This window comes from Triturus cristatus, chromosome 3_1 (assembly GCF_964204655.1).
Source record: "Triturus cristatus chromosome 3_1, aTriCri1.1, whole genome shotgun sequence".
Classification (NCBI taxonomy): Eukaryota; Metazoa; Chordata; class Amphibia; order Caudata; family Salamandridae; genus Triturus; species Triturus cristatus.
The window spans coordinates 1,082,134,524-1,082,160,210 of NC_140583.1; the positions used below are offsets into that span (position 1 = coordinate 1,082,134,524).

General features: G+C 44.8%; 1 protein-coding gene across 1 annotated transcript in view; it reads right to left on the bottom strand.

Moving 5' to 3' along the window:
* Nucleotides 1–21,726, bottom strand: part of LOC146861562 (indolethylamine N-methyltransferase-like) — an 83,214-nt gene extending 61,488 nt beyond the window's left edge. Inside the window, exon 1 of the mRNA XM_085645949.1 lies at nucleotides 21,558–21,726. Coding sequence (XP_085502075.1) covers nucleotides 21,558–21,702 — 145 coding nt within the window. The 5' untranslated portion in view covers nucleotides 21,703–21,726. The remainder of the gene's footprint in view (nucleotides 1–21,557) is intronic.
* Between the last annotated feature and the right edge of the window lie 3,961 nt (nucleotides 21,727–25,687).

A 25,687-nucleotide genomic window follows, 5' to 3' on the forward strand; every position in this document is an offset into this window, starting at 1 on the left:
ATGGATACCGTAGTACCCGAGTTACCTATCCCAGAGGAGCCGGGTGCATAGGCCTGGTTTGGTGTCGGAAACCGCCGTCGTTCTCAATGGAGGGCTGCGAAGAAGAGCTGCTGCCGGGAAGGAAGAAAGGGCCAGTAGGAATCCATGGGTGGATTTGTGATGGAAGGAACCTGGAAGCAGAGGGGACAGAGTCTGGGTCACTTCAGGGGGACCAGGGGCTCAGTAGACGAATGCCTACTGATGTCGGGTGCTTCAGTTGCGGAGAAAGGGATGCTTGACTCTGCATCCACGAGGTCCAGGAAATGTCAAGGTCAACCAGGAGCTGGATGCAAGCGGTCCCACAAAGGACGTCGAGTGCTGAGGGGTCAGTGTCTGGCTGGAGCACCAACAAGCCTTGGCAACAGCAACTCATGGAGGAAGGTCAAGCAGGTTACGGTGTGGACCAGCAAGGTCCAGGGGACTCACCAATCAATGGAGAGTCAGGGCACTTCTGGCACAACCAGGAAAGCCCAATTGAAATCAAGATGACCCTCAAGAGAACCCACAGGCTGAATGACAAGGAGTCACAAGGGGACCTCGAGCAAGATTACAAAGTACCAGCCTGCGGAGTGCTCGGTGCAAGGAAGCTGGAGTTATTTGGTGGAAATACTGCTTGGGTCAGGACTACACGCAGTCCAATGCACAAGCTCAGGAATTGCCAACAAGCATATGCACTTGAAAAGTACGTGGTGCACAGGGTTTCGGTTTATGGGGTCCCTATGGGGGATACTGGCCTAAAACTCGGTGAGAGGGTAGATCAACCTCAAGGAACTTTGGAACCCACCTCCTGTGTTGCTGGAGCCTTTGGAGTCCACAGGAGCTCAGGATCAGCTGACCCGTCAGATGTGTTACGGTGCCTGCAAATGCAGGGGAGGGCTTCCTTCACCCCAAGGGAGATCTTCAGTTGTCCTTAGTGCTCCACAGGTCCTGAACAGAGCCTGTATTGTAAAAGGGCACAGATGATGCTTTGGATGGAGAGGGAGACAAAGTCAGCCCAGTAGTAGTCCAGTGAAGTCCAGAGTGTCCAGACGGTTGAAGGTCAGTGGTTTTGTGTTGCAGAATCTTGTCCACATAAATTCTAAAGTCTTACATCCAAGTAAGCTCTTATGCACCCATGGGAGAGGGTTGGACAGATTCAGGGGACCTTCCTGGGCGGGCGTTCAGAACAGAGCGGAGGCCTCTCCCATGTCTTTTGTCCAGTTTTGCGCCAGACAAGGAGCCAAGGGCTCCCAGAACTGGTTTGAGTTGGACTATGCACAGGGACACCAAATGTGCCCCAGGTGAAGACTTTCAGGCACTTTGGAAGTGCACCCACTTAGCCCCAATACACTAAATCTTGTCTGGGAAGTGGTCACACCTTCCTGTGACAGGATGCCTATTGTGCTGCCTTCCTCCGATCGAGCTTGGCTCAGCAGCAGGAGGGCAGAAATGTGTCTCTGGTCTGCAGCATCCATTTTGTGCTGACTGGGTCGAAAAGGCTGGCACTGGAAAGACCAGTGACCTCACGAAGCTCGCTTCAGAAGGGTGGAATCATACCTCCCACACCGGTTGCCGATATGGAGGTTTGATTCCAAGGTGTTTGATACCAAACACGACAAGTTTTATTTCAGCCGTTTTTGAGATAGCATTGACCGTGAGGTTATAATCCAACTCTACCTATATGTCTGGCTGAGTCATAGACAACCCGGGAGAATGGTCTCTGAAGGCTGCAGAGGGGCTCTGCACATGCAGGGGCACCCTTTCACATAAAACCTAGCACCCTGTCTTCAGGATTGTTAAGGCCTGCTATAGGGGTGACATACGTTATAAGAGTAGTGACCTATAGATATAGTGAACCTATATCTAAAGTAAGTGATGCAAGCACCAACTTCCACAGGCTGCAATAGCAGACCTGTAGTTCCATTTTGCAGGGCCTCTTATGGGTGGCATAATGCATGCTTCAGCCCATGGGAGGCCTCTGGGGTACCCATGCCCTGGGTACATGTGCACCATTTACTGAGGACTGATAAGGGTACCCCAGTATCCAATCTGGAGTGTACCTAACTACATGGCATAATCTTTTAAGGAGAAAGCAAATAGACTGGGGTCCTGAATAGCAGGATCCCAGTCAGGCTAGTCAAATTAGTGTAATATCAAGCAAAACGTGAGGGTAACTATTAGAATCAGATCCTACTTTACAACAATGTTTAAAGATCTGCTTGTCTGGATGCATGACTTGTTTGAGCAAGTTCTTCAGTACATCCCTAACTGAGTGTCTCAGTGCCAATGTGAGTGTGATTTAATATGTAAGCAAATATGTTGATATATATCTGAGTTTCTTAGGTAGTCTAGGGGACTCTCAATCTGTTTGTAATGAGCTGCATTGATTGCTGACTGTTGTAGTGACTATTAGGGTATTTAACTGTGTGTGCAACTGCCTCCATTACTACTGGATACATAAGAGCTGTATGTATTCAGTTAATATTTAAGTGCCTCTGGCACTGTGTGAGTAGGTGGATTAGTGGCTCTATACTTTTACACATGGGCATTTGTGTTCTAGTATGGGTAGGGGATTTGATCTTTAACTGGGTTAACTGGACATATGGGTATTGTAGTGTGAATGTAACTCAATCAACTGGAAACAACATGTCTTTACCTGTTAAACTCATAGCTCCCTCCCTATGCACTGTCTACATCCTATTTCAAGAGTGAGTTATTTGTAGTAGAAGAGGAGTGTAAGGTGTAGCAACATATTTTGAAATTCAACTCGGCCAATTAGGAAAACAGAATATACCGGCTCTACTGTTGCAGGCCTGAGATACATTTAAAAACCCCATTGTCTGGACGGATGACTTGGTAGTGTCCGTTTTTCCGTACATACCTAACTGAGTGTCTCAGTGCCAATAAGGGTGTGATTAGATATGTGAGTAAATATGTTGATATATGTCGGGGTCTCTTAATTACTATATGGAACTCTTAATCTGTATGTAAGAAGCTGCATGGATTGCTTGCTGGCTGTGTCAGTGAGTATTTGGGTAGTTAACTGTGTGGGCAACTGCTTCCATTACTACTGAAGTCAAAAGAGCTGTATGTGTGTGTAAGTGAATGTTTTAGTGTCTCTATCACTGAGTTAGTAGGTTAGTTTGTGGCTCTTTCCTTTTAGGTATAGATATGCGTGTTCTAGCATGGTTAGGATCAATAACTGGACATATGGGCCTGGAAGTGTGCATGTAACTCCATCAAACTGGAAACAACATGTCTTATTTGTTAAGCTCCTAGCTTCCAACCCTATGGCCTACCTACAGCCTATCTCAGGAGGCACTTACATGAGCTAGAAGAGGAGTTTAAAGCTTATGAATATGTTTTGAATGTCAACTCATACTAGGAGGAACACTGCATACATGCTCTACTGTTGCAGGCTCAAGATATGTTTAAAGGCCTACTTCTCTGGATGGATGACTTGGTAGGGTCAGTTCTTCAGTACATACCTATATGAGTGTCTAAGTGCCTATGCGAGTATGCCATTAGATGTGTAAGTAAGTAGGTTGCTATATGTCTAGGTCTCTATATTATTCTATGGGACTGTCAATCTGTATGTAAGGAGCTCCATGGATTACTTGTTGGTTGTTTTGGTGAGTATTGGGGTATTTATCTATGGGTGCAACTGACTTTATTACTGCTGCATACATAAGAGCTGTATATGTTGAGTTAATGTCGCTGGGCCCGCTTCACAGAACTAACTTAAGACAAAATCCTAAACTTACTACCATTTTGGTATTCACAGAAAGCACTTACTCATTTCGGTATTCACAGAAGTTAGGAGTCCTAACTTTAGGACTCCTAAATGCCTTCTGTGATACCGAAAGTCTTAAAGTTAGGATTTTTCTCAGTTTAGGAGTAGTAAAGTTAGGACGCCTAACTTTAGGACTCCTAAATGCTTTCTGTGAATGCCAAAATGGTAGTAGATTTAGGATTTTGTCTTAAGTGTGTTCTGTGAATCGGGCCCTCAGTGTCTCTGTCACTGTGTGAGTGGGTGTTTTAGTGGCTCTAGCCTTTCATACATAGGTATGTGACTTCTGGTATGGGAAGAAGAATGGATCTGAAATTGGACATATTGGCCTGATAGTGTGCATGTAACTGAATCAAATCTGGAACATGCCTTATCTTTTAAGCCCATAGCTCCCGCCCTGTAGTCTACCTAAAGCATTAGCAACATGTTTTGATTGTCAACTCTGCCTAGCAGGACACTGTATATACATGTTCTACTATACCAGGCCTGAAACATGTTTAAAGACCTACTTGTCTGGATGGATGACTTGTTAGTGCCAGTATCACAGTATATACCTAACTGTCTCAGTGCCTATGTGGGTGTGATTAGATATTTAAGTAAATATTTTGATATTTGTCTGGATCTCTTAGTTAGTTTATGGTACTCTCAATCTATTTGTAAGGAGCTGCATTGATTGCTTGCTGGCTGTGCTAGTAACACCTGGAATATTTGTCTGTGTGTGCAGCTGATTCTGTTACTGCTACATACATAAGAATTGTGTGGCAGATTTACGAGGAAGTGCTGCAGCGTGGCAATGCAAACCCTTTGGTTGTGCCATGCTGCAGCACTTCCAAAGCACAGGAATGCAAAATATTTACAATATTATGTTGCATTCCTGTGCTCTCCCGTGCGCTGGCACACAAACAGCTGCCATGCTCTGGAACCCTAAAACACAATGGTGCAAGATGCCTGCGTCATGGGGAGATTGTTTTTGTGCAGGAAAGGGCACCTTCCTGGAAAAACAACAATCACTACAGGCATATTCCTCCGTCAATGCGTGCTCTAGAATGCAGCACACATTGAAAGAGGAAAAAGCTAGGAGAAATGAAAACATTTCTCCTCGTTGCGCCTCCCTACGCCTCCTCAGGAGAGGTGTAGCATTCACACGCACTTCCAGATTTACGATTCCTCGTAACTCTGGAAATGGGTCTTGTTCCATGGGTGTTGCGTGGGAACACCCACAGCAACACCCATGGAATGCCCCTTTCACTCAAAGTGCTGCATGTAAAGGGGCCATATTTACGAGGACCGGAAAAGCCACACAGGGTGGATTTTCCTGTCCTTGTAAATATGGGGCAGAAAAATACACCACCAGTGCGTCACAAAAAAAGGGGCTTGTAAATCTGCCCCTGTATGTGTTAAGCGAATGTTTAGGTGCCTCTGTCACTATGTGACTAGGTGTATTAGTGGCTCAATCCATTTACACGTACACATAGGTATGTGAGTTCTAGTATGGTAGTAGGCTGGATCTATAACTGGACTTATGGGCCTGAAAGTGTGCATGTAACTGAATCAAACCTGGTACAACATATCTTATCTTTTATGAACATAGTTCCCTGCCCCAATTACCTACCTACAGCTTATCTCAGGAGTGACGTTTATCTAGTAAAAGAGGACTTTACAGAGCATACAGTTTCCTAAATAGGTATCTCAGTGAGTGCATAGATAGATGACTGGATGTATACCTGGGTATATTGGTCTGTATGTATTTTTCTAAGTCACAAAAAATTAAAACTTCATATTTTTACATGCAAACGCATACCTTCTCAACCTATTTCCTACCTACTACTTACGTTAGGGTTGTTATGTTTTTACTAAATGGAAAGTTTAAGCATTGGCAAACATTGTAAATGACAATTCAACATAGCAGTGTAAACTGAAACATAAGTCCTGCCGTAGCATACCTTAGACATATTTGAATTCCGTCTTATTTGTGTTGCACAATCAGAAGTACAATACCTCCACTAGTATATTATTTACAAAGCACACCCATAGCATCGAAGTACAGCCTTATAAATACATTGCATATACCAATTGTGGATAAAGTAAAGAATCTATCTTTCGGACAGAAAAATATTCACTTGACCACTATCAAAGTTTTCAATCACCTAATTCTAACTACATGACTCAGTACATAACTATATTTGTTAGTGACTGTTTATTATCTAAATGCCTATATGTCAGTCTGTTTACAAATACATATCAGTTACTGATCACGTTTGACTAGTTCCATAAGCACTTCACTGCATATATAAACAAATATGTCAGCGCTATTTAAGTATGTTGCAGGATAAGTAACAAATATTCAAACTTTATTACATTTACCTGACACTTAAAACCCACCGTATTTTTCTATATATACATTATCAATATCCCCTTTTTTATCATGTCTCTCAATTCGCTTTGTTGATCATTAAATTGTAACACACTTTCACTTAAATGTTTCTCTCATGGAAAATGATAACTACCACTCTCTATAAGAAAGAACCAGTAATGGCAACATTTCCCTCTCTTTTTCCAGTGATACTGATGTAGTTACCAAGTCAAAATGTTCCTTCATTTTTTCCCCAAATCTGGTAGTGTCTGTGGGTGGATTCACAACCCTATTGGGAAGCAAGCATGTAACTTTGCAATGGAGTTGTGAATCCATACAAGAGTCTATTAAAGCATTTACAATGATAGTATCTTTTTTATCAACATATACGATCCTATGATAATACTGAGTTAGAAAATTGGTGTTTCATAATACATGCTATCTCTAAACTACTCTACTTTGTAGTTTTAAACTACAGCATATTTGGAACATTTCCCCCACACTGCTTTACCTCAGTTCCCATAGCAACATCCTTTGAAACACTCTACTGTACCAGTAAGTCAAAAGTTCACAACACTTTCCAATGGTAGAATGCCACTTCAAGCTCAACTATAGCAGGTGCAGTCGACTGCTTGATAATGTAAGCATATCCACAATAGTGTAACTCGTCGTAAATGTATCCAGAGCCATTCACAGATCTAATTACTTTACCTATGAAATCACTACCTATTTTTAGCTGCCAAATTAATACCCCCACCCCATAAAACACATCCTTTTCTAAAACCAGGTGCACTTCTCCATTTTATCTGCCTTTCATTCTACCAACCATCACATTCAGCTGCAGCCCTCTCCTGTGTGCTACTGCTCCTTCCTTCAAAATGGTTAGAGTGTGGATTGTGGATCATAGCTAGGTTTTTTGGGCCATACAGTGTGCCAGAAAGAGCGACATTGACAGGGACTTGGGTTTGCCTAATGTGGACAGTACTTGGATTAGCCAGAGAGGGATAAAGTGGCAATTGCTGCCTTTAGTTGAGAACATAGTTGATTGGCAACATCCAGACCTCTTAATTGTGCAATGTAGTGGCAATGTCCTATGCACTCTTCCTGGGTTGGGATTGGAAATTGCAATCAAAGAGTCCTTTCGGCAATTAATGCCACTTTTCCCTTGCACTGCCTTGGTGTACGCCAACATTTGCCAAAGGCAGAAATGGAAATGGTCAGAAGAATTATGTCCACAAATAGACAAAGCCATGAAACATGTTAATAGAACTGTTTCTGCATGTCTTAGAGACCACAACAGGGGCTCCATATACAACAACAATGTATGATCTGATATAGAGAATATATTTAGAAGTGATGGAGTACATTTCTCTCAGAAAGGCAGCAGGAAATTCATTAACAACTTGAAAGACTGCATTCTCATTTATGTGCAGTTAACATCTACACACAATAAACCCAAATGCTCTTTAACCCCTTGTGTGCCCCGCCCTTTCCCCGCCCTGTGCCGGGCGTTGAATTAGCGGGCAGGGTTCATGACGAGATAGTCTCGTCATGGGCACAGCACAACCGCGGCCCATGACGAGACTATCTCGTCATGGGCACTCAAGGGGTTAAAGAGCCACCCTATTACCAAACACTTTATAATTTCCAGTAAAAATCCTTTAAAACAAAGATATTTCTAGTCCTGACTCTGTTGTGGATCCCTAAAGCAAACGCACAAAGGCAATGCACAACAGCACATTTAAGATATATAACTCTCAATCTGAATCTATGCATTTGACAATGGCACTGTCAGTACTCTTATGAGTGTCTAAGTGTGTGTAAGTGGGTGCATAAGTTTCTCAGTGAGCCTATGAGTACATGTTAGAAAGTGCCCCTTTTGTCATGGTCACCCCCACTTTTTGCCTAGCTGCTGTCTTTTTAAGACTGGAAGTGCACTGGGGCCTGCTAACTAGGGCCTAGTGCCAGTGCTTTTTCCCTTAATCCATAACTGTGAATTGGTACACCCAAATGGTAAGCACTTATCTCTCCTTGTAAGTCCCTTGTAAACGGTACCAGTGGTATCCAATGCAAATGTGATGAGAGGTCACCAGGGCTGCAGCACTTTATTATGCCATCCTGGGTGACCAGAATAAAAGTTTGTTTGCAGGTCTGCCATTCCAGCCCTGCATGAGCACCCTGTCTGCTCGAGTAGGGCTCTGCACACCCCACATGATGCATAGCCACCTCACTGCCTTAATGTAAGTAAGTCACTCTTAAGGATATCCTTCTCAGCCCTGGAGGTAGAGTGCATTATGTTAAAGGTGATAATATATATGTTCCCACATATATTTCCCTACAGTAACCCTTTAATGCAAGGTTTTACTGTAAGTGACCGGCATCCCATGGAGTTACATTAGCTGGCTACTGACAAACTCAAGATAGCCAGCTCCATTATGGAATGACCGAATTGTGTCGTGTTTGGTATCAAACACCCCAACATGATTCTCGTGTCAAGGGTGAGTTGGCGCACACAGGGATGCCACCCTGCTTGGGTGCCTGCCAGGACACAAAGCTCTAATGCCTTGGCGGACTTCCTCAAGCCAGTTTGCTGTCAAGACCAGAATCCGCTCTCCTGGTGGCATGTGCAAGCACTTACCCAGGATGAAGACAGAGGCCTGGGCAGGAGGAAGGTTTTACCTTCACCCTCAGAGAATGGCTACTGATTACAGCTTGAAGCCAAATCAGTTCCCACCTTGCAGCTCTGGTAGGTGGGAAAATTAGTTATGCAGCAGGTGAACACTCTCCGAGACCTTGTCACACTTTTAAGGGCCGGCTAGTGTGAGAAGTTGGCCAGGTATATGCTGTCCACTAGTTATAGTGGGAACCTTGCACCAGTTCAAACAACCCCTTATTGATGATAGGTTAAAGACAACCTTTATTGAAAGCTATCCTAGTGGTAGCTATGGAGAGCAGCCTTCAGGCTAAGTCTTGAAGGAATGTAAAGCAGCTTGTTTTACCAGTCTATAATTTCTTGAGTGGCTAAATGTAAGGAGACCACACCAGGTATATATATAAAATATATGTATTTATTACTAAACCCATCCCTCTGCAAAAGCACATAAGTTACACTAGAATCGCTGGAACACCAATGAACCACCCAAGGTAGTGACAGAGGGGACCCAAGGGGGCCATGTACAGTGTGAGAACACAGCCGCGAGCTCCCGTTAGCTTCTATAAGGAAAGTCGCGGTTAGATTTTTAGAGTTAAAGGACGCTTAGAATGGACTAGGACCAAACCCTCTTGGACTTAGACAGTTCTAGGGTCAACACCCATGGGAGCACCGGAGTATTTGAGTTACCTCACCCAGGGAAGCCGGGTGCATAGGTGTCAGATGGTGTCAGGTAGCGTCGCCGTTTTCAATGGAAGCTGGCGAAGAAGTGCTGCTGCCGGGAAGATACGAAGTGTCCGAAGATATCCAAGCCTGGATCATAGATGTGAAGAACCCTAAAGCAGAGGGGACAGAGTCTGGGTCACTTGCCAGTGACCAGGAGCACGATAGACGAATGCCCACCGATGTCGTGTGTTTCAGGTGAAAGAGGTGAAGCTTGACTCTTCAGCCATGAGGACCAGGAGGTGTTGAGGAGAACTAGAAGCTAGATTCGAGTGGTCCCACAAGGGATGGCGAGTGCTGCAGCATCGGTGTCTGGATTGGATACAACAAGCCTTGGCAACAGCAACCCACGCAGAAAGGAGAAAGATGCTTCAGTGTAGACCAGCAAGGTCCTGGGGACTCCCCAAGCAATGGAGAGTCAGGGCACTTCTGGAGCAACCAGGAACGCCCAATCAAAGTAAAGTTACCCTTCTCAGGGACCCACAAGTTGACAGAAAAGGGATCGCGAAGGGACCTCGAGAGGAATCACAAAATGTCGGCCCACGGGTCACTCGGAGTGGGCAGGCCAGCAATCGTCAGTGGATTCACTGCTTGGGGTCTAGGCTACAAGCAATCCAATGCACAGCCTCACGGCACGTCGAAAAGCTATTGCACTAGCAAATGTGCACGGTGTCCAGGGGTTCCAGTTCCATGGTACCCACGAGGGCTATGGGTCTCAGCTTTGCGGGGGACTCGATTTGGCCTCTAGGAATTCTGGAATTTCACCTCTGGTAATGCAAAGTCTTTGGCGTCCAGCGGGAGCTTCGGAGATGCAGACCGGACAGATGTGTCTTTGGTGCCTGCTAAGCAGAGGAGTAACTCCTTTACCCCAAGGGAGATTTTTCAGTCATCTGGGATTAAACAGATCATCGAAGGTCCAGGATACAGTTTCAGAGTTTCATCCAGGAATACCTAAAGTTCTGGTTACAGAGGTTCCTTCTTTATACAAAAGGAAGGGGTTGGACTAACTCAGGGGATCCACCTATAGGAGGGTTTGGAAAGAGAGGTGGCTACATACAATTCCTTTGTCCAGTTTCGCACCAGAGCAGGAGCTGGTAGCCCCTGCAACTGGTTTGAGCTGGACTATGCACAGGGACACCAAATGTGCCCCCAGTGCAGGACTTCAAAGCACTCTCATAGTGCACCCACCCAGCCCCAATACACTAAAGCCTGTCTGGGAGGTGGAAACACCTCCCTGTGACAGGAAACCTATTATCCAGGACTCCCCTGTCAGAGTTTCGGTCAGCAGCAGGAGGTCAGACTTGTGTCTGTGGCTGCAGCATACATTTTGTGATGCCAGGACTCTGTTAAGCTGGTACTGGGTATTCAGGTGCTGTCATGTCTCTCCCTCTAGAAAGGTGGGATCATACTCCCACACCTGTAATTGGTGTGGGGGTATGACTCCTAGGTGTTTGACACCAAACATGACATGTTTCCGTGCAGCCAGTCCAAAGTTAGCATTTACCGTTGGGTTATAATGCACTTAAGAGTACATGGTCAGGCTACATCACAGACAACCCCGGAGAAGAGATTCTGAAGGCGGCAAAGGGGCTCTGCTCAAGCATGGGCACCCTCTCACACAAAACAAAGCACCCTGCCTTCAGGATTGATAAGGCCTGCCATAGGGGTGACTGATATGTTTATATGTGCATTGATAGGGTGAGATATAGTGAACCAATATCTCGGTAAGGGGTGCATGCACCACCTTACCCATGCTGCAGTAGCAGACCTGTGGTGTCATTTTAGAGGGCTTCCCGGGGGTGGTATAATACATGCTGCAGCCCCTGGTAGGCCTCTGGGGTACTTATGCCCTGGGTACATAGTATACCACATACTAGGGACTTATAAGGGCACCTCAGAATCCAATCTGTTGTGTACCCAAGGTATTAGGAATCATTTAGAGAGGAAACAGCTAGGCTGGGGTCCTGAATAGCAGGGACCCAGCCAGACTAAAGTCGAAAAACAGTGTTACAGCAGCAAAAAGTGGGGATAACCATAAGAAGCATATCCTACTCTCCTACACCCCCCCAAACACAGGGACATAAACTAACCTTTACCAGTTGAGCCTTCATATTCTAAGTGGAAATATCTGGAGAGTCCATCTGCACTAGAATGGTTACTCCCAGGTCTATGTTCCACTGTATAGTCCATCCCCTGTAGAGAAATGGACCACCTTAAAAGCTTAGGGTTTTCACCCTTCATCTGTTTTAGCCATAGGATGGGCTTATGGTCTGTCTGAACAATGAAGTGAGTACCAAACAAGTATGGCCTCAACTTCTTCAGAGCCCAAACCACAGCAAATCCTACTCTCCTACAGCTAGGGGGTCTATACAGCCAAGGAAGGGTTCTACCATTTTGACAGACCCCAAAATAGAGTATTCTGGGTAGCAAAGTGACGTACACCCAAAGGATGGTGTCACTGCAGGGTGTGGTTAGCCGCAGGGACCAGTAGTGCATTGGCCACTGTCCCTCATGCCCCAGACACCCCATAAGCTAGGATTTATGGGGCTCCCCTGGCACCAGAACCTCAGTTCTACCTTGACATCCAAGAAGAGGCCTGAAGAATATTCTGTCACCGAAATCAGGAGTTTGGACTCTGATGCAACACAAAGAGAGGACCCTTAAGTGCTCGGAAGGGAGCATATGCGGAACCCGAGTGTCGACGTGTGTCCGTGGTGAAAACTCATTGCTTCCAGCCTGAGGGACTTTAGTGGGCACCAGACAACTGCAACCTGCTGGGCTTGTACCAAATTGCTGTGTTACAATAATTGCAACCTGCTGGGCCTGTTGAGAGTGAGTCCAAAGGGAAGTGGTGTCCTGCAAGTCCAGTGTGGTGGCTAATCCCAAGTCAAGTTTCGAGCCACTAGTCCCCTCCTATCAATCTCCAGCTGCCGAAGACTTCAAATACTAGATTTGCCGCAGCCAAGGTTTGGTGATCCCCAGTTGAGAGCGACCCCTCCATTGACATCTCTAGGTCAAGAGCTCCTCACAGTGACTGATGTTGGCAATGACCCCACTGCTCTGTTTTTGCATCCTAAAGAAGCATCAAGCATGTGGTACAACATTCTGGGGTGACCTGCACTGATGATTGACAGCTGCCAGCCACCTCTGCACCCTGATCCACTGAGCAAGGTAGAAGAAATCCAGTAGTTGAATCCATGTCCAGGGTCCCCAAAGGCCACAACACTCCAAGGGTAGAGTGTCTCTTTATTGAGAAGTGTGTTTTGCTAATTGCTGAATTTCAACAGCTACCTCAGATCCCGTCAGCACCAAGGACAGCCAAGTGACCTCTGCACCCAAACTCCCTGGGCAAGGTAACAGAAGAGTGACTATTGAGTCATGATCTAGGGGCCCGCAGAACCTTAATTGCGAAAGAGCTCTGTTGAGCTCCGCCCGCTGGTAATGTATTACTGAGTGAATTTTTCCCCCATTGAATTTAATGGGGAACATTTGACAGCTTAAATTGAATTTAGTTCCTAATGTTATGAACTTATCTGCAAAGTAGCAAGTTAATTTTGATATCAATATTTATATAAAAATACATTTTATTTTTCTAAATTGGAGTCGAGTTTTCTTTCGAGTCGTGTCACTTACTTTTTGTCAATGTTGCTACTATGAAATGCTTAACGCGTGTTCCTCTGAGTATGCCTGACTGCTCAAGCTGTACAGAGGGTGCATAAGTCTCTCAGTAACTATGGCTGCATGTGTGTTTTAGTGGGCCTTTTAGTGAGTGCATGAGTATGTGAGTGGGTCTTTGAGTAAATGCTTGAGTGTCAGAGTGGGTCTGTGATTGGTTACATGAGTTTCTGGTTGAGTGTATGAGTGGGTGCATGTGTCTATGACTAGATGTATGATTTGGTGCATAGGTATCTGAGTGGTGGGTCTGTGAGTGGATGTGCAAGTATCTGAATGACCATGTGAGTGGGCCCATAATTCTCTGAGTATGCCTTTGAGTGGGTGCCTAAGTTTCTGAGTGGGTGTATGACTGAGTGCCTCAGTGTCTGAGTGGGCCTCTAAGTTGGTTCATTAGTCTTTGACTGGGTCTGTGAGTGGGTGCATCAGTGTCTGAGTTCATCAGTGAGTGGGTGCATGAGTGTTTGAGGGGTGTCTTAGTGGGTGGATGAGTGTCTGAGTGAGTCTGTGAGTGGGTGTGTCAGTGTCTTACAGCATCTGTGAGTGGGTGCATGAGTCTCTGACTGGGTATGCAAGAGGGTGCACAAGTCTTTAAGTGAGCATGTGAGCAGGTGCATGAGTCTGTGACTGAATCTATGAGCGGATGCATAAGTGTCTGAGTGGGTCTGTGATTGGGAGCATGAGAGATTGAGTGGGTCTGTAAGTGAATGTGTGCATGTCTGAGTGGGTTTGTGAGTGAGTGCATGAGTATCTGAGTAGATCTGTAAGTGGGTGCATGAGTCTCTGAGTGGGTCTATGAGTGGATACATGAGCTTCCAAGTGAGTATTTGAGTAGCTACATGAGTCTGTGACTGGATATATGAGTGGCTGCATAATTGTCTGAGCAGGTCTTTGAGTGGGCACATGAGTGACTGAGTGAGTCTGTGAGTGAGTGTGTAAGCGTCTGAATGGGTCTGTGAGTGGGTGGATGAGTCTCTGCCTGGGTCTCTGAGTGACTGCATTACTGTCTGAGTGGGTTTTTGAGTAAGTGCTTGCGTATCTTAGTGGGTTTCTAAGTGGGTCCATGATTATCTGAGTGGGTCTCAGAGTGGGTGCAAGATTCCCTGAATGGGTCTGTGAGTGGCTGCATGAGTTCCTGAGTGGGTCTGTGAGTTGGTTCATGAGTCTCTTAGTGGGTATGTGAGTAGGTGCATGAGCCTGTAACTGGATCTATAAAGGGTCTATAATCTTTGGATGAGGGTCTGTGTGTGTCTCTGAGTCAGAGCATAAGTCTGTAAGTAGGTACATAAGCCTCTCAGCAGGTCTGTGAGTGGGCGCATGAATCTCTGAGTGGGTATATGAGTCAATCTGTAAGTGTGCATATGAGTCAATGTGTAAGTGTATAAGTGGGTCTGTGAATGAGTGCCTAATTGTCGTACTGGGTCTGTGAATAGGCAAGTGACTGTCTTAGTAGCTCAGTTAGTGGGTGCACAATAATATGAGTGGGTCTGTGAATGGTTGTGTGAGTGTCTGAATGGGTCTGTGACTGGGAGTGCGGGTCTCTGAGTGCATGCATTCATGTGCTAGCAAGTGTGTAAATATATATGCCTCACTGAGCATCGCAATGGGCTTGTGACTCTAAACACATAAAAAAAACAGTTGGTGACATTTTAAAACTTATATGGGATCCCTGAAACACCACTACAATGCACACATGGGGTCGGGGTACCGCTATCCTGACCCCTTCTGCACTTTTTAAGCTTTCTTTACACCCTGGGACCAAGTCTCGCTTTTTAAAATGGCAGCTGCAACTTTCTACACGGGTTGAGGCCAGCCACGTCGATTTGCGAAGCTCCACATAGGCGTTGTAAATGGTTTTTGCCTCTAGATATCCACATTTGTTTTTCTTTAAATAACTCTAAAACTACTGAACGGATTTAAACCAAATAACAACAAGCATTTGCAATGCAACAGGTCTCGCATTTGCAAGAGTTTGAGCTATTGGCATTGTAAATGACAATGCCTTTTATTTATATGTTTTGACAAATGATAGGGGCTGGGTAAACATGCACTTTGTACTTATAGTCGCAGACGAGAAGCAAGGCTGGCAGTAACTGTGCCTCTTTTACTGCCAGCCTTGATTTTTGTAAGCAAGAACTATAAGTATAAAGCTTGTCTTTATGCACCGCTTATAGGTTTTCAAAACACATATATAAAAGGCATTGTCATTTACAATGCCAATAGCTCAAACTCTCGCAAATGCAAGAGCAATTGCATTGCAAATGTTTTCTTATTGCAGATAAACATTTAGCTTATGTGTGCGTCCAATTGTCTCAAAGTCAGTTTTGTACTTCTCGGTAGCATCATTTTGATACTTCTGCTTTACCCACCCATTGAGGGAAATATGTGCCTTTGACACAGGGCAATCTTGAGGTCCCGTACTTGAACCAATCAGTTGCATTTTTAAGCAAGCACACTTTGCTTGCGGGGACATTTATCTTCTAATTACAAAGTAACCAAAAAAAATGAAATAATGCAAATCTTCTGACTTGGCATGGTGAGGAAAAAACGATGGAGTGAGGCCCAGATCTCTGTACTGGGGTGAATGTATGACATTGTCCTGCATTCTGTCCATCAATTGTTCTTTTTGCGTTTGCCACCCCGAGTGGGACGGATATGCCCAGACGTGGGTCCCATGCTCTCCATGCCACTGGAGTCAAGCTATCCTGGCTGAAGATGAGTGAAACCCCGAAACCGGTCCTAGGATGCTTGTTTCCAATCCAGGGAGGACCTGGCCTGGCAGTTCGGGCTGGACTGTTACCTTTGGGCACAGGGTCAAGACTGATTTGCATATGGCTGGGTCCAAACTGGCATGGCATGGTGAGCAAAAAAATGATGGATTGGGGCCCAGATCTCTGTACTGGGGTGAATGTATGACATTGTTCTGCATTCTGTCCATCAATTGTTCTTTTTTCATTTGGTTTTTAAAAACAAACACTGCCTGGCATCTCACAGGTGACATGGTCTATGAGCATTTTGTTTGTTTGGTTTAGCAATGCTGATGAAAGTCATATGTAGCACCAAGTATGCGTCCATATACACAAAGGTAGTTCATAAACTGACACTTTAAAACGCATTACAAGCTCTTACACAGACATCACCCGCAAAAGTAATTCTAGTGTGGGTAAAAGTATTGCATTACTGGTTGGTACCTAAGCACATCAGTGAAGTAAGTTATTCTGTACCCTGGCTCGACTTTATAGATGGGTAAAGAAACACTACCAGCATGTGGAAAACTACAAAACGTCAAAGAAATTATAGTATTAAAACATTGTAAAATTAGTAAACTGTGGTGCTTCATTCTGTTATTCTACAACAACATTTACTTATGCTGTACTTCTCCAAACTCCCTGACAAAGTTTGAAGGTGAACATGGGTTATATTTTGCAAAATAAAAGAACAGGAAGAGAAGCTGCATAGTGTGCATACACTGAGCGAGTCGCCCTTACCCTCTCCAAAACATGTGGCCACATAAAGACATGAGGCAGGTTGTTGTCATTCACCGTGTAGTCTTTATTAAATCTTAAAGCAGTGTAGTTAATCCTTTATTCATTTTGATTAAAAGGTACTTGACCATTTTTGCAAGGCAAAGATATACACAATATTATTTACTATCCAATCATGGCCATATCTCTTCGTCCTGGCCCCCTGTGCTTGTTGTGCCAGCAGGCCCCAACGTGCACTGTTTCAGTTGTAACTTTCCGTGCTAGTCCTCCTTCCAGAGAGAGGCACTACCACCGGGGCACTGCTTCCGCCTTGGCCCCACCGTACCGGGGTATACCCCCTCAAATGTTCTTAGACTTACACACCGGCATCCTGGGTAGGGCAGGAGAGTCCAGGACCACCAGCAGGTCAGTCCCCCCTCCCACCAGCCCAGAGCCCCACAATGAAAGCTTGCCCTGTCCAGGGTCAGCCAGTCCATGGCAAAAAGGAAGTCCACACCCTTTTCTTGCCTGGGACCCCGCCATGCTCGTCCTTATTTTTAGGGATGGGTGGGTGGGTAACTCATCGCTGGTCCGCTGCCGCTGGAGCTGCTTGGAGAGGACAAAGAGGGTTAATTCTGCTGTGCCCAAAGTTTTATACCCCAAGAGGTGGGGAGGACGACCCTGCCTCTTCCGATGACGTTGTGCTCGCATGGGCACGCCTCCCCTTCTACCTCTTCAACCTCGCTGGCTGTTTCCTCCCTGTCCCCTTCGACGACATCTTAAGCTGGCTCCCGCTCGGGATGCCACTAAGGGCGCCACGCCCCTAGGTGCGGGTGGCGCCGCTCATTCTCGCGGTTCCTTAAAAACAGACCTTTGGAATATATGAGTTAAGTTCCTTATAAACATTAACTGTTTTGAAACAAGCTGTAGGCCACTAAACTACTACAAGATTTAACCCTGTTATGCAAGTGCGGTTCGTTTATTTGTTATGATCAATAGAGACACAGAAGGCCATTTTCATCCACAGCTGAAGAAAAACACACCTTCCCTGAAAATATGGCATAGCTCTTCTGGGATTTGCGTGCAGATGGCAGACAGGAAACCACGAATGGTTGACTCGTGGGCACATTTTTCAAGGTGAATGCAGCAGTAAGAGCCATTGCAGAGCTGTGCTCACTGGCATCTATGGAAGCTATCGCTAAAGACATCTGTTACAGCAGATGTAGTGCTCAATTAGAACAGCGTTGTTGTGACCTCGAAAGAGGCTTCACAAAAGGGGTGGCAAGAACGCATTTTTTTACTGTGCTGTGTGCCAACCAGAAGCCCATCAGTGCCTATTCACTATCACCGACAGTCATTGCAGGGCAGGATCCTGTGGCTGCGGGAGGCGGGGGGGAGGGGTGGGGGGTCCAGTGCTGCTCAGTGTAAACCAGGCATAACTGCAGTCCACACGGCGAAAAGGGAGGCGTGGTGTAAAACTTGACTCAGACACAGAAGAAGCGGCCATGGCAACATAGCTAAACTATGGATAGGAGTTTTTGCATGGATGAAAAACGTCTGAGGATTGTAAACCTGCGTTCAGCCCCTTTTAACCCCTGCTACTGAATGGTATAGCCTACTAAACACTGCTTTGGCAAAGCAACTTCTTTTAAACAAACAACTTTATTAAGGAATGTATCGCATTAGCAAAGAAACAGAATGGGTCAAAGGGATTAAAGTGAAAAGCACTGTCACGGATAAGGGAGATGGCCTGAAATACAATGCATTTAAGCTGCCACAAGGAATCCCAAACAAGAGCAACATGCTTTCTGAGGGAGGCTCCAATGAAAGGATCAGCTAAAGTAAACAAACCTTCTGCCTCTGTCTGTGATGTGTGCAGGGGCTCCAGGGATCTCAACGCTACCTACGTCCAGGCAACACAACAGCCATGGTCATGTACTAAAAGTGGGCAATGGTGAACTGCTGACAATAGGCAAATGGGTGCCAATGTTAAAGTTAAAACGTACATAAACAAACAAATGCAGCCGGGGTCACGTGGGAAAAGAGGGCAAAAGCGAACTGCTGATAATAGGTGCGGATGGTAAAGTTAAAGCAAACATAAACAAACAAATGCATTCGGGTCATGTAGGAAAAGTGGGCAATGGCAAACTGCTGACAATAGGCGCACAGGCGCCATTGTTAAAGCGTACATAAACAAATGCGGCCGGCAAAATGGGCGGCAGCTATTCTAAAGTGAAAATACGCTGTGCCACACACTTGTATGAAATTAAATAAACAAGCTGTCCCCAACAAGCACATAACATTTAGGAATGTAAGGAAACTAATTGGCCAGTGCTCCTTGCGTAAAACTGGAAATGATGTATCGGAGCGTTAACCTATAAGAAGCTGGGAAATTAAAGCAATGCAGGAGTAAACCAATTGCAAGCAGCTGGCTGGATTAAACTCGATAGAGTGATTACAGCAGGTCTTGCAGAGAGTGCTTGCGCACTGATGCTCAACCTAAAAAGCACTCTTGTGGACAAAGAGCTAGCTTTCTGCCAAATTTGGTGTAAAAACATCCAGTAGTTCAGCGTGTTCAAAATCCCGATGGGAATTAACATAGGAAATGCACATTTTTTGACCCCCCATTTGTCTCCGTCCCCGCTTCATGGATCACCTCAAAACTTTCATATACAAATAAAATCCCCAACACACTTATTTTTTAAAGTTTTGTGAAGATTCTGCAAATGGCGCTAAAGTTATAAGCGAACCAATTTTTTTTTAACTTTAAATCGATTTTGAAATGCACTGTTTTAATTACATTTGCGGGTTTCTTCCCATTAGAGTCTGGTTTCTACCATACTCTATGTTAAACCTTTCTGACCACAGGTCCTGTGTTTGAGGTGCTCTTGCAGGAAGAAAACAGTTTCTGCCTTGTGGCCCATGGAGTCATCAATACAGGGCAGAAATCTAGAGTGACAGAAAGGCAGGAGACATACACTCTAATTACAAAAGCAAGGCCTAAGTCCTAAACTGTACAGATTTGATCACGAGATGTGTGATAATATTCACACTCTTGCAGTTTCCTCAATAGATTCCAGCAGGTTAAACCTGCTGAAATATATAGGGGCAAAAGGCCCATTAAGAAGGCAAAACATGCGGAATTGAGTGTGAGAAATACCAATTCTGTATGTTATGCCTTATTTGTAAGTTAGAAACTCGGAATCAGAGGTTTTTGCCTCATGTGGTACGTACCTCGTCCTCTGGTAATGATATTTACCAAATGTGATAAATAACTCGCCCTATTTCACTTAGTTTATAGCGGATTAAATGAGGAGAAAAGCTTTATTTTGCATTGTGCAGCACACATAAAAACAGCAAACTGCCATTGATTGTTTATGTGCGTGAAGGGATCACTGATGATTTGCAACATTTATATGTGCTGCATTAAGCAGTACACATAAAAGTTACAAAACATCATTTAAAGATGGTTTATTTGCAGGAAGGGAGACCTTTCTTCACATAAACAATCTTCCCCTCAAGGCAGACACCCTTCCACTATGGTGCAAGGGTGCCTGCTTTGGCACTAAGCTGCTAAGTTTAGCGCCAGCGCAGGGGAGAAATGCAGGGCTGCACCATATTGTTGTACATTTGGTGCAGCACTTTGTTTCTAAAGTTGTCAAGTGCAACATTAAGAAAAGAAAGCTAATGCCACACTCCGTCACTTCATTGTAAACATATCCCGTAGAGTACTCCAATTAATGAAAAATAAAGCATGCATAATTCCTAATGGTTGGAATATTATTCATTTATCAATGTGGTGAAAATGTAACTTGTCACATGTAACATTTTCATTGTTTCTTCCAATGACATTTTGAGTGTTCTTAGAGAATAACGGAATCCCTTGTTTTCCAATTAAATATGTAAGTGTTGGCTCGCAGTTTCCACTCCCACCTTTGACCAAAACACGGTTGATAACATTTTCAAGATGAGAAGCTGCCTGCAAGAAGCATGTGTATGTCTACAAATACAATACTATTCGTGCTCCACTACATGAGCCTGGTGTCCCAGGCAGAATCGATCACAATCGCATCTTATACCCAAACTTGTAAATGCAACGGTTCCAATATAGTATTGACTTGCAGCGTACGTAAACACACTTCACAGATGCAAAATATCACAAATCTCAACTCTGTGAAAAAGGATTGGGTATTTAGATTTACAAAGTGTTTTGTTCACCCGAGTTGTTTTTATGTGCACAAAGGGGTAGATTCACAAGAATGTGACGCATCTGTACAGATGCGTCACTTTCTCTGCGCCACCCTTAGAAACCCTTGCGCCACCATAGATGCACCGCATTTACAATATGGCGCACTATGGCGCAAGGATTGAAAGATGCGTCAGAAATTCTGACGCATCAGTTGGCGGAAAAGTCACGCATTGCTGGAGTCGTGTCGCAAGCATGACGCAACTCCAGCAATGCTTGTTGAGGCCTATTTCCACTATACTGCGTCACTACTTACGCCTGCTTCAAGCAGACGTAAGGTTTTGACGCAGTGGCGTCCTTAAAGTGGCGCAGTGAAATCTTGTAGATTTCACTGAGTCACTTTTACGAGGCCTTTCTGCGTGGGAACGCCCACCCTGCATAGATTATACCTGACGCAGGTATAATGTGACGCAGGGCTTTACAACGTGACGCATCGCCCTAGATGTGTCAAGTTGTAAGTAGGCCGCATTGTTTGCGCCGCTGTTGCGTCTAAAAAGTGACGTAACTGCAGCGCAAAAGTCACGCAAGGGGCTTGTAAATCTGCCCCAAAATATTTTGTGAATCAGGATCATTTTAGAATATTTTTTTAAAGGATGTCTCTACAAAACATGTGAGCCCTGTGACAGGAGCTTTTCACCTACCTGGCTTAAACACTTCATGTAGGCGTTCGAGAGGGAAATAAAATATTTCTTGCTTGCTAAGAACAGTGTGTTCAGAAAAAAATGTGTCTAAAAAAATTCTTGCACTGTTGGCTTCCTGTTGGACGTCACTTGAAGCTAGCGCCATGGTGCTTCCTTGCAAATGATGAATCCTTGTGATGACATTTGCTAACTCACTCCCCTTTATAGGACATATTGCTCCTCAGGCGGTACTCATGCTTACTGCTGATCCTGCTGAGGTATGAAAAAAACTGTTGTTACCACATTGCTTATGCAAACTCTGCTTCAATAAACTTTAGTGCCTCCGTCACCAAATAAAGCACTGCCACAGGGATGGCTCTTGGCAAAGTGGACCTGTTATAAATGTTGACAAAACATTTTACGAGGTCAGGTCTCAATACCTGATTAAAATGCATACCTAATTAATGTGTACTTTATACAACAGAGTGGTGATTTAACCCCTTAAGTGCAGAGGGTAATCACCTAAGAATTGTGTGCTGTTTTGAGATTTGGAGCAGTTCGCGCCTAATCAATCCAAACTAGGGGCCTCATATATGGAATTTTTGCCTTGAGCAGCGCTGCAAGTCACCTTGCTGTGCCGCCCTGTGCCTTAGTGAAAGGGCAGGAATGCATTGTAGTTATGCAAAACGGTGCATTTCTGCCTGTGCTGTCCCTGTTTCGGCAGCCTAGCACCAACATAGGCACCCTTGCACGACTCTGCAAGGGTGCCTTCGTTTCAGGCAGGACTATTTTTGTCCGAAAATAAAAACTCGATATTATGTCTGTGCACCATTAATCTGCAATCAAGATGGCCGCTAGAAGCAGATTTTACAATTGTGCATCTCAGTTTGATGGGAGGAATCCGCCTCTCACCACGGAACAGCAGACCATCAACTTTAGGAAGTTTGTTGGCAATTTTGCAATAAAGTTGAAGAACAGATTCCAGCTTTTTTATTCTTTGGCCACCCTTTAATCATGAGAAGAATTCATCTTTGAATGATATCTTCCTGGGACAACTCATACTTTCGATGTGCTCCCGTTTCGCAAACAACAGCATTAGTCTCACAGCTGACAATCCCTTCTTTGTGTCAAGAGAATCATCATCTACTTCACACTCAAAGGGTAGACAAGACAGCCAATCAGCCTGCACATTACAAGGAGCTGGAATATATTCTGTTCTGAAGTTATACTCTAGGGGGCAGATTTATAATAACTGGCGCATCCCTGCATATCAGCAGGGATGCGCCAGTTATTTTGCGCCCCAGCTCCGCCATCATGAATGCGCCGCATTTATAATGCGGCGCACCATGGGGCAAAAACGGCACAGATGCGTCACGCATCTGTGCCGTAAAAGTGGCGCATTGCTGGAGTTGCGTCGCAGGCGCGACGCAGCTCCAGCAAGGCTCTGGGGGGCCCTATCTGCACAATGCTGCGTCAATCCTTACGCCTGCTTCAAGCAGGCGCAGGGTTTTGACGCAGCATGGGCTCAAAAGTGACTGAGTGAAATCTTGTAGATTTCACTCAGCCACTTTTAGGAGGCGTTCCTGCGCCGGAACGCCCCCACCTGCCCTGGAACGCCTACATGTGGCGCAGGGCTTTACAACGTGACGCATCTCCCAGATGCGTCACGTTGTAAATACACCGCACCATGGCGTAGGATTTGCGCCGCTGCTGCGTCACAAAAGTGACGCAACGGCGGCGCAAAAGTGGCGCAAGTGCAACATAAATCTGCCCCGAAGTGCTATATAGCTAACCTGACCGACCTTGCCATAGCAGTCTTTATTTTCTCACTGGAAAGAATGTGATCTGATTGGATTACAAATGGATGGCCTCAAATGTATGGGTGAAATTTCTCTACCTCCCATAAGCATGGGAGCATTTCTTTTTTATTTACAGAATACCAAGTGGCGGCTCGCTCGGATTGCAGGTTGGGAATGGGGGACGCTGGAGAAGAGGGTGTAAATTAAAAAAACTGAAAAGAACTTACCTACTTGTCGCTTCCTCGCTGCATCTCTTCTTGTCGCCCCTCTCTCTGGCTGGACCAGGAACCACACCCAGGCTCCCAGTCATCCAATCACGACACTGCAATGCAGTCCTATGATTGGTCTGAGCATCTGATTTGGTACTCGGACACTGACAGGGAGCCTGGGCATGTTCTCCACGCAGGCTGTAATGCAGCCTGCGTGGAGAACATGCAAAGTGTGCATGGATATTTGGTTGACCTGAAACGGCCAGCCAAATATTCATGCACACTTACAGTGTGCTCACCACTCCTCCTTTCATGAGAGCAGCCCCACCACGCAAAGCAGCTGGACAGCAGGACAAAATAAAATGATAATAACGCCTTCGCGGAGGAGCCACCCGGAGAATACCTGCACTCAACCAGGCAAAGAATGTGAGAGGCAAACATAAACGTTTTTGGTTTTTGACTGTCAAACTGTGAGGCGCTGCACTGTGACCATAGGAACTAGAGTTTACAGTTATGTGGCAAGCTTTATCTTCTGTGAATAGTTGTAGATCAGGGGCTTCTGATATTAATTTCTTAATTTATAGGAATGTTGCCTCACATTCTTTATTTCTTACAAAATCTGAGCCTTGCCTTTATGATGGTCTGAAACATTCAATCATGGTACCAAACATTTTGTGAAATTTGAAATAGAACTTATGCATCTCAAAGAAATACATATGTTGATGTGGGTAAGGGGGAATAGTGAATGCTGTCTACTAGACCTGGTATGGTTTGATTCCATTCTCAACCTCATAGGTTCTTAACACACTTTTCATTATGTTAAATTGCATGGTTTTTCTGTAGTAAAGGTAGCACATATTCTACACTACTATTGTGTTTTACCATAGGTTAGCATAGTGACCTGAAATTGCTATTACATTGCAAACTCCTCACATAACACTGGTGACAATCCTCTGAACTGTTGATTGCGCAGATGACAACCCAAAAGGAAGATGGCAAGATTGGTAGGAGTCTGTGGCTGTGAAAAAAGCTGTGTAGTGTCTAGAACCAGGATGCAAGAGGACTGGATGGTATGCAGATCTCAAATCTAGCTGTCACTGTAGAGTATGTACATTTTCTTTTTTTAGTTAATTTGGCTACACATTTTGGTAGATGTAATTGTACCTATAATTTTCCTTTTCTTTTCGCCAGTAGGTGGCACATAAACTGGAATCCATTCATCTGCGGGAGGAGGTGTTTTCAAGACTGGGCTAGGTTTGTTTGCTCCTTAATATGGCAGGGACATAAACAACGTGATCCAACAGTGCAGGAGAGGCAGACAATACAGCAAAATATGCAGCTGATGAACATAGGTGACGGCTGCAGAGTATGCAGCCTATAAATAGAATGTAAACATGGACATCAGTCAAGCGTTGATATAGAAAGGAGAAACAAACTCACAGATGAAGTGCATTGTACTTGTGCAAGCAGGAACCAGTGACAGGGGTCTATTTGCTAAGATTTAGCACTGTGCTTGCGTCACAAAAGTGACACAAAATGATGCAAAATCTTTTTTTACTAAATTACTTTCCACTGCTAAATTCGTTAAGCGCTGAAAAACACTCGAAAGTAGCGCAAAGCAGCACATATTGTTGCTTTGCATTACTTAGCGCCAAGGGGGTGTACCATGGGTTTGATTTACAAGCCCCTCGCGCCACCGGTGCGTCATTTTTTATATGGGAAAAAAGTGATGCACCAGTGGTGCAAGGGCATGTATATAAGCCCCCATGAGTGGTACATGAGAATCCCCATGCAACCACCTAAGGTTTCTGATGCTAAATCCTATTTACTTGAAAAATTAGACAGGGTTTAGCATGAGATGATAGCGCCCATTTCAAATAGGTGCTATGAATTAGTAATGATTTCATTTCTCCTTCTTTTTCCAACTTTGTATTTGTGCTGTACTGTACAGCACACATACAAAGTGGGAAACGGGTTACAGTTAGTCTGAGCATAGTATTTTGTACTGGAATGCTATTCTTCCAGGCTAAAACCTATGCTAGATTCATGCAACCAGCCTTTCACTATGATGTAAAGGTGTGTGAGTGGCACAAGGCAGCTAATTTCAGCTCTGGTGCTAGGGAGAGCGGGGAAGGGTGCCGTA